This window comes from Monopterus albus, unplaced genomic scaffold (assembly GCF_001952655.1).
Source record: "Monopterus albus unplaced genomic scaffold, M_albus_1.0 scaffold492.1, whole genome shotgun sequence".
Taxonomy (NCBI): domain Eukaryota; kingdom Metazoa; phylum Chordata; class Actinopteri; order Synbranchiformes; family Synbranchidae; genus Monopterus; species Monopterus albus.
This window is the reverse complement of record NW_018128372.1, coordinates 133102-142728: the sequence shown is the minus strand read 5'-3', so window position 1 is coordinate 142728 and position 9627 is coordinate 133102. Positions and strand designations below refer to the sequence as shown.

At 39.3% G+C, this 9627-nt stretch overlaps 2 protein-coding genes across 7 annotated transcripts in view; one reads left to right on the top strand and one right to left on the bottom strand.

Annotated features, from left to right (window-relative positions):
* The window catches only part of atg3 (autophagy related 3), a 13436-nt gene extending 7162 nt beyond the window's left edge, over positions 1–6274 (bottom strand). For 3 of the 5 annotated variants that reach the window (XR_002273809.1, XM_020587977.1, XM_020587980.1), the window contains exons 1-6: positions 5464–5656; positions 5153–5194; positions 4988–5037; positions 1847–1917; positions 1433–1540; positions 1005–1060 (exon numbers count right to left, since the gene is read on the bottom strand). Coding sequence is in view for 4 of the 5 variants with exons in the window: in XM_020587977.1 (XP_020443633.1) it covers positions 1005–1060; positions 1433–1540; positions 1847–1917; positions 4988–5037; positions 5153–5194; positions 5464–5556 (420 nt within the window). In the remaining variant the exon portion in view is untranslated. Of the gene's footprint in view, positions 1–1004; positions 1061–1432; positions 1541–1846; positions 1918–4987; positions 5038–5152; positions 5195–5463; positions 5657–6134 lie in introns of those variants that run through there. The other 2 variants (XM_020587979.1, XM_020587978.1) reach the window with 2 other exon arrangements.
* cars2 (cysteinyl-tRNA synthetase 2, mitochondrial) overlaps positions 5738–9627 on the top strand; it is an 18955-nt gene continuing 15065 nt past the window's right edge. The window contains exons 1-7 of one of the 2 annotated variants that reach the window (XM_020587975.1): positions 5738–6069; positions 6161–6211; positions 6293–6410; positions 6502–6573; positions 7379–7484; positions 7576–7656; positions 7882–8011. In XM_020587975.1, the coding sequence (XP_020443631.1) occupies positions 5837–6069; positions 6161–6211; positions 6293–6410; positions 6502–6573; positions 7379–7484; positions 7576–7656; positions 7882–8011 (791 nt within the window). In that variant the 5' untranslated portion in view covers positions 5738–5836. Of the gene's footprint in view, positions 6070–6160; positions 6212–6292; positions 6411–6501; positions 6578–7378; positions 7485–7575; positions 7657–7881; positions 8012–9627 lie in introns of both variants that reach the window. The other variant, XM_020587976.1, reaches the window with a different exon arrangement.

The following is a 9627-nucleotide window of genomic DNA, read 5'->3' as shown; positions in this document are numbered from 1 at the left end:
GCCCAAATGGTAGTATCATCAGCAAACAAAACCATTTTAACAGTTTCAGAAACCTTACATATATCATTGATGTATAATATAAATAGTTTAGGTCCCAAAACAGAACCCTGAGGCACTCCACATACAATGTCAGGCTCACTCGATTGGTATTCACCCAACTTCACAAATTGACGCCTCTGTGTCAAATAACTTCTAATCCATTTCAGAACCATTCCTCTGATCCCATATTTTTCTAACTTGTCCATTAATAATTCATGATTGATTGTGTCAAATGCTTTTTTTTAGGTCAATAAATATCCCCATCGTGTATTTCTTCTCATCCATAGCACTTGTAATGTCCTCCATCAGGTCAGTAGTGGCCAAGGATGTCGATCGGTTCGACCTAAAACCGTATTGGCAATCAGAGAGGATTTTATGTTTGTCAATAAATGTGTCTAATCTGTTATTAAAGAGTTTTTCCAGAATTTTTGAAAATTGTGACAACAGAGAAACCGGTCTATAATTTGTGAAGTTGTGCTTATCACCAGATTTATACAGAGGAATAACCTTTGCTATTTTCATATTATTGGGGAACTGCCCAAGTCGAAACGACATGTTAAAAATATGGGTTAATGGTTTGCATATCCCCTCAATTACCCATTTAACAGTTGTCATAGTGATACCATCACTATCACTAGATGTTTTGTTACCATATGTTGAGGAAATTGCAAGTGAATAGTGAGTGACAGCAGTGCACAGTGAGGTCGGACTGACTCTGCTCACTGTCATTAATACCTGATTGATCTGCAGGCCTTCTGGGACATCTGCAAAGTATTCATCTTTTACCATAGTCCTTTAGCTGCTTTCATGTGTTACTGTAGTTTTGTGCACTGATGTGTTGTAACTTGATACACTTTAATTAGGGAAACATTGATTAAAGCCACTTTAAGCATAATTTATATTGGAATTTTTAAATTTCACATTGTATTCAACCAAAGCATTAAACAAAAAAATAGGAATCATACCTTATTATTGTCCAGTGAAAGTTCTCGTACAGCATCTGTAGCTCCTAACAAACCTGCTGACACACATTTCACACCAGTTTTGGAAACTCTATTTTTGCACATACTACTATGTCCAACTACATTTGTCTTTGTCTTACTTCCAAAATATCTATTACAATAATAAAACTATATGTATGTAATTTTTTCTTAAAAGTCTTAAAAATGTCCACAATCCTTTTTAATATAATTTTAATCAGAACAATGGTTTAAAAAGAGCTGAAATTCATAAGCAAGTGGTGCCATTCTGACATCTATTTTTAAGTGACATCTACTCCCAGGTCACTGTGCAACTAAGCACATTCCACAGCTATATCAATCCATTGACACCGAAAACCTGAACTGTCCTCAGGACATATAGAACATATGGATGTTGAGAGACTGTGTTCAACCTGAGTTGTGGTAAGTGTCCACCCAGCCCCCATCTCCATCATCCTCCTCTATGATGGCTTCCAGCTCTTCTGAATACTCCATCTGTTTACAACGTTTGTAACAGGGAACTGCGAGAACGCAACCACAGAGTTAACACACAATGAAGTGATACTGCATAACTGCTAAGTACCAAAGCTATTTAATTTAGCCTTTTATTATTTCCATTTTATATCATGCAATTAAAATTTGGTCTCAAAATTCATGCACAGTTCTCTTTCATCCACACCAATTTAACGAGGCTTCTCTTTATTTTAAAGACATGCAGCCAATGTGCCACACTGAAAATAAAACTAAAACAATGGAAAATACAGAGTTGCTTCACTAGGGAACTGTTTAATGTATGAGGAACCAGGTGAAAAGAATCCAGCTCTTACCATTGCGTGTTAGGAGAAACTGTTTATCCTGGGGCAAATATGGCTTCACTTTGACCTCTTCCCCAGTGGCCCTGAATGGAGATGAAATCACAAACACAATATTATTTTAGATCGGATCATGTGTTTTGCCTTCATTATTCTAACACTCATTCAAAATGTTCTTACTTAAAATTCACTTCAGTTTTTTTTTAACTATAGTTTTTTTTTTCCTTTCATACTTCTTTTAAAGAAGAACACAAGCTGAATGACTAAAATGTAATGTGTTTTATTCCGCTAAGGTGCCAGAGAGTTAAAAAAACAAACAAACTACAAAATAATAACATAATACACACCACTGAAAGTGGGTTTGTTACCACTCTCCCATACATCTGTCATGCTTCCAAGTGTTACAAACAAACAAACAAACAGGTGTCAGCAAGGCTGTAAAAACAGGCCCCAAAGAGTACCAAGATACAGAGAAAGCAGAGGAGAACGAGGAAGTTCCAGGGGAGGTTGGAGAAGACAAAGGAATTATTGTTAAAATGCTATGGCAGAATGCTTAGAAAGTTAAGATTTTAATAAGTAAGGATAATCATAAGATGATTTATGTGTGTGTTTGTTGAAATAATCAGAGAATGTGTAAGAATAAAATGTGAAATGATTGTACTGAATGAATGAAGAGAAGTGATTTTGCAGCTAAAGGAGTGAAAAAGGCAGAATCACAGAGAAGAGGAAGTAGACACACATCCCTGAAAGGAGGAACTACAAAAGTTCATGTGTGCATGGCACACAGAGAAGAGACACACAATATACTGAGGAAGTAACGAAAATAAATGTTCCATCCACAAAAGTAAAGATTTGACTGATAATTAATGTTTGATCAATGTCTAATCAATGATAATCAATGTTTAGTCAAGTACTGTATTCAAAATATAAAGACCCATGTTTTGACTTTAAGGTATTGATAGTTTTGTGTAAAATCAGTGTGTAATTCTGATTGTTCTGTTAAAAGCAATGATGGAATTTTGATATTTCAATCAGATGTGAGTTTCTTGTATCTATATTAGGTATTAAGATGGAAAGAGGAAGAAGAATCCAAGGCTGGATCACAGTGGGGCGGAGGCCGGGTACGGGCAGTAGGCTTGAGCTGTGACAGTAAAAAATATGCAATACTTCAGAACAATATGATTTTGCAAGCCAAATAAGGTATTAACTGCAAATTGCGGCATCTGGTTGGATGAGAGGACAAAGGCTACTGACCAGAACCCTATAAAAACCCAGGCAAAAAGAGGAATGGGGAGTTCTTTCACGGATACGGCCAGAGGCTCTGTCCGGATGATCGGCTGGTTGGTCCCCCGCAAGCTGTCCCAGCCTGTGAGGGAGGAATGGATGTCAACAGGGGACGATGGAGCTGTGGTGGAGCCTCACAGTTTAGCAGGAAAACTGAATTCTTGCTTAAAAGATGATTGAAGAAGAAATGAAAATTTTTAACAGAATGCCACAAGCCACCCGACCTGGTGGGGAAAGGTGGCTTGAAAAGAAAACCATTTTAGACATTTCCATGTCTTTATTGTTTCCTGAGTTACAGAAGATTTGACCAAGAAAAACATTGTTTGAATTTGTCCTGAATTTGTCCTATTTTTCTCTTTGAGAGTTTTGAAGATTGAGCCGGATGAGCTTTGATATTTTTGTTTATAAATTCTTTTCCCCTTGTGAAAGCTTGAATCATGGCCAAAAGGGAAAAAGAGGAACAAACAATTGCCCAGCCTGCCACCACCCTGCCCCGAGCCAGCTGAGGATCGATGATGCGAGACCTTTGACTTTTATTCAGATCAAGAGCTTAGCTCAACCATAATAATTTTAATCAGTATAATATTTTAGAGTGATGTTAGAAATAGTAGTTGTTGATTTATTTAGATTTTAAGCCAATCAAGACAATTGTTGCTTGTTGCTTTGCTGTAGCTCTGTTAAGCTTCTATAAAAAATTCCTGAAATGGTTTAATAGTCTCTGTGGTTATTGAGTCAAGTTTCATGTTATTGACATTCCTATGATTTTAGCGAGTTTGCACTTTTAAGTGGTAATAGTTAAGGCAGACAGTTCTCAGTGTTTGGTTACCCAATTCCCAGTGAGTGTGACTACCTAAGTCTTAGTGAGTGTCTGAGGTTACAAACAGTTCACAGGGTTGACAGAAGGCCAAGATTGAACTGCTGAAATGAGTTTAGATAGTTACATCAGAAAATGGTTTATCTAAAATATCCAATTGTTTACTTGTTACATAATATACACTATTTTTTACATTTCCTATCCTTAATAACATCTTATGTCAACTAAATACTGTGCAAAACAAATATGGTCTTAAGTGTCCAGTGACACAGCTTTCATTGGTTATTTCAGACTAAATTTAATACTTCCTCAAAGAGCCAGAGTGCACTGGTTTATAAAAATTTCGTAGTACAGTAACATCTGAGGGTTTAAGGAGGTAGTTGCCACAATAACTGCAGGTTGTTGTTATTTGGGAGGTTTTGGGGTCTTATCCTGAATTAATAACATGAAGGGAGGTCTGCAGGGAACTCTGTTCGCAGGTTCATGGTAGTCAATTACTGAGTGAATATCTCTGTCATAAAACCTCAAGCAGTGTTTGGAGCTTTAATATGTTTCAAATATGTCACCTTAGTGTGAGAGGTTAAGCTTTATTCCTATGTCCAGGGGTTAGCATATCATGGCCTTCATACACAGGAGAGGTATGGAAGTACAACCCCACCAAAATGTTGGGGCAAAATTGAAAGCAAGTACATGCAGGGCTGGGATTAGGCTGTCAAATCTAATTCTGCATTTACAAACCCGTGCACTTCCAAACACTGAGTTGCAACAGAGTAGCGCTTGAAATGTAGTTCATACACCTCAAACACTGTGACGGGGGTTTATTTCCATAGCCTCCTGAGACCCGGAAGAAAAAATGTGCTTGCTTGAATTGCTATCATTTTAAAAAGACAAAACATGTGATTTGCTGGCCACACAATAGTTTGTGTGACATCACTAGAAAGCTCAAGATGTCCTCTTTCCCGGGACTTTATGACAGGAGGATATAAAAGGGAAAGGAGGAGGACAAGAAGAAGAAGCGGCAAAGGAATTCATACATCTGTGACTGAGCTCCAACTCACCATTTCCATGTGGGGCAATGGTGAACCAAGTGATCTCCAGCTGCTACAAACTAAAATACAAAAAGAGATGATTAAATATCAACTATACATTTACAGACAGGCTGTATGGTTTTGCATATTTAGGTCCAGGTTTGTAGGTGGGCCTCTAAAAAAATATGTTCTTACCTCTTCTGGTGTTATGACTCCAGTCTCTTTGAATTTCGATTCCTGTTATTAATAACGAAACGAAAACTGTATTAAAGTGATGTCAGGAGCTACTGTATGGCATTAACCTCCTGGTAAACACTGCGCACTGTGTAAATGCATTCACTGAGGGTCGATAGTCCTTTGGTCTTAACTAAAGGTTTAGATAACGTAAACAAAACGAATTCCGTGATATATGTTGCTGTACTAGACAGCACTTATCATCTGTTCATGTGTTTAAGACAACTCATACTAGTCAACACCTATCAACATGCTAGTTCATGTAATTTTACCTTCAACACTGGAGTGAGAAACTCTGCCACTCCGAGAGCCGTGCCTTTCACTGTGTTTATGACGTTCTGCATTTTGTAGAGCTCCCAATACATAAAACGCGAGCTTCTTCAAAAACCGTCCAGCCACAATTATAGGTGAATTATTTTTGACATAGCCACTCAAAGTACAGTCCACAGAACAGCAAATCACATGATACGTATGAACACTTCCGATATCCAACTCTCACGATAAGTGTGGAGGTCACGTGGGCGCAAACGGCGATTTAGCCGTTCAACGCTAAAAGCTATCCATCAAGTTCGGTTAATGTGCAAGTCGAACAGCTAGGCTAAGCTAGCAGCGCGTACTCTGCTTTATATACAGCGAGGTCTCGCTATGTGGAGATACCCGGTGAGCTCGGTGTTAGGGAAACCAAAGGTCCTCCGCGGGGTTTTCAACACGGCTCAGTCAGTCAACACAGTCAAATTCAGATTACATGGAACCTGCAGCAGTGTTTCAGGGACGAAATGGATAAGACCCAGCGGCCTTGACACGGGTGTAAAGACTTTCAACAGCCTGACCAAGCAAAAAGAGCCTCTCATTCTGGCAAGAGAGGGTGTAGCTACCTGGTATAGGTTATCCTTACATAATTAATATACACAGTACGTTACATTTATAGCGATATTTTCCTTACATTGTATTCCATGCGTTGTGACTCAGGTACAGCTGTGGACCCACGGTGTACGACCATGCCCACCTGGGTCATGCATGGTAATGATATAAACACTTTAAGTACAAGCCAAAACCTTTACGCAAACGTGTCTGAGCTATAAAAAATACATCTTGTCACAGCTCATATGTCAGGTTTGATATCCTGCAGAGGATTTTGTCCAGATTGTTTGGAATCACAGTCATACATGCTATGGTCATCACTGACATTGATGACAAAATTATCAAAAGAAGCTGGGAGGTAAGATTATGAGAGTCTGTTAATCGACGACTCTTGCTGTTTTTATTCTAGAGTATGTTTTTTCAGAAAATGTTTTTCCCTTGTTTTATAGGAAAATGTTTCTCCAACCATCATAGCCAGAATGTATGAAGATGAATTCAAGAGGGATATGCTGTCGTTAAAGGTTTGTAAGTATGAGTTGCAGTTTATTAATTTACTGTCAAGGCTGACAAAAGTGGTAAATTCTTCTAGACAGGTCTGTGGGAGCCACTCCTAGAATAGCATGTTATAAATGGACACACTATTGCCCATTCACTCACCTCGGTGGGACACCCACCATAAGAAACTTGGGGTTTAGTGGCTTTCTCAAGGACACTTTGACATGTGGACTGGAGAAGCCTGGATTGGAACTGCCAACTCTTTGGCTTGGAGATGACCCGCTTTACCACCAGAACCACAGTATGACTTTTCTAGCATATGGCCACGTTCTGACTGAGTCCAGCACCTTCCTGCTGTGTTTTAACACAAGGGGCTGCGTTGGTCAGGGGTGTGAGGGGTTGTAAGGGGAGTGTTGTAGGCGTGTACAATATGGCCATGTTGTGACAATCGGTGAGCAGCTTCGTTCATGTGTCTTGTAAAATCAATGCCAAGGTGCACTGAAGCTCTTCCGGTGACACATGGTGGACAGTCACCTTAAGACACTTTTTGTTGGTTTTTGCTATTTTAAATTTTGGCCGTCCCTGGTAGGCTAGCGGTTAAGGCACAGCGCTCTCGCCACGGCGCCCCGGGTTCGAATCCAGGTTGCGTCAGGAAGGGCATCCAGCGTAAAACACGTGCCAAATGTCAGCATGTGAGTGAGTCGTCAGTGTGACAATTCGCTGTGGCGACCCCTAAACAGGAAAAGCCGAAAGTGACTATTCTATTTGTTATCTTAAGTCATTTGTTACTGTGTTTACCTATAAACATCATTCTCTGTCATTGTTTTTGAGGTGATTCCTCCTGCAGTGTATTTAAGAGTCACTGAGAATGTGCATCATATTATCGCATTTATTGAGGGAATCATCAAAAATGGACATGCTTATGCCACAAAAGAAGGTGAATATGTAGTAGATCACGATTGTTATTTCACTTATGAAACAGTGGCTGCATCCCCACAACACCTGAGTCAACCGTTCTTTGGTTGCAGGTGATGTGTATTTTGACATTAAGTCCATTGGTGATCGCTATGGCAAGTTTGTGGGAGCTGCGGACTTTCAAGGAGAACCTGGTGAGTGTTTCTGTCTGAGTCAATTATTGTGTGGTTGGTGCTGAGGGAGCTTTGGGGGAGAACTGTCCTCACCAGGAGTAGTATATACCTAGTTCTGCTCAAGTTTCAATATGCCATTAAAAGTTCGGAAATGTGGATTTCTGACATCAATGCACAGCGTGATTACCGGCGCTGCTTAGCCAGACTATGTTAGCTTTAATAATAACAAATTGTACTGTTCTTCAGGCAGCTCACGTAAACGAGACCCAAGGGATTTTGCTTTGTGGAAGGAGTCCAAACCGCAGGAACCATACTGGGAATCTCCGTGGGGCAGAGGAAGACCTGGCTGGCACATTGAATGCTCAACCATCGCTAGGTTTGAATTTACAACAACCTGTCTGTCAACCTGTCTGTTTTATGTAATATTATACTATATAGTAGACTTTGGGCCTTTCTGAGGCTGCTGGTCTGCCTTTTTCTATTTCAGCACAATTCATATGTAATTATGCATTACATTTTTCTTTATATTACTAAAAACTGTAACAAAATGCAGTTTAGCATCTAATCTCTGGTCAGATGCCGAACTGCATTTTGTTGCCTTGCACTTGTTCATGGGCAATGACAATAAAGTTGAATCTAATCTAACCTAAATAGTTTTGAAGCCCAGTTGTATCCAGTAGATGTTGGTATAACATTATGAACATTCTAGAGGCTGTAGTTTGTGCTGATTTATGATTATATTCTGTCATGCTGAGAGGCATCCCTAATATTTAGTCTACCTTCATAATTAAAAGAAAAATCTTGTATTAGTGTTTATTAGCCAGTTTCTAATGTAATTACTTGTAATTGGAGGTGAAGTGTTTATGTTAAGTTGTAGTATTTCTGTCTATATTATAATGGAGTGAGTAATCAATGTTATCAGCTTAATATCAAAAGAATTAATGACAACTGTCATAACATTTTATTAAGTATAAGGCTGACGACTTCTTTTATATGATATCACTGTGAAACCGATGTTTTTCTTGTTTTGACAGTCAGACAAAATTTGCAGTTGGAAGAAATAGGGCTAATAAATAATATTGCAGTATTTTTGGCTATAACGTTGTAAGATTTGAGTCTTATAGACTCTAGTTACTGTTAGATTCTAACCTTTTCGTTAGAAATTAACCCAATTCTTTTGTTGGAAGCACAAGAAGTGACGACAGGAGAGGACTGTTTAAAATCAACAAAGTTTACTGAAAGTCTGATCACAGGAAAGTCTTTACAGCGCTGGATTCAGAGAGCCAGAGCTCCCGCAGGAGATCTGACTTCTGAGCCCCGAGTCATGTTTTTACATTACATTTATGCGCTTGGCTAGGTCCGCCCCAAACAAAGGTCCCACGAAACCAGGTGTGTTGTCATGTGATTTTCCAGGCGGCAGCAGAACAATGGGTCCTCTGCGCTGCAGACCCCCCATCTGTGTAATTTCATTACAAGACAAAGCAGGACCTCATGAATACAAACACTGTGTGTACACAGAAGTTAAAGTAGTCAGTTTCTACTTCAGTATCACTTGACTCTCATCAGTACAATTGGAAAATATACATGCAAGGAAAATAAATGTATTAAAGTAACCAAGGCTCAGTAGTTCTGGTCAATCATCAGTACAGTTTTACCATGTGTAAGCAAGGAAGGTAAACATATGAAAAGTAACTGAAAGACAATGAAGAACTGAAAAGTAACTAAAGATTATAAAGTAACTAGAGCCTATAAGAATCAAATCTTGCACTATTCTCCATTTAGTGTGAACCGGAGCCTCCTAGTCTGGGTATAGGTGTGTGTGTGTGGGTGTGTGTGTGTGTATGTGTGTGTGGGTTTGAGACAATAAGCTGGCCAAGTGGTCGTCTTCAGGTGATAGGACCCTCTGTGTGTGTAAGACACCCCCTGGTGGGGCAGAACTTGGGATATGCTTAGTGTGTCCAGGTGTGGACTAGTGGGGCTTTGTTGAGATGT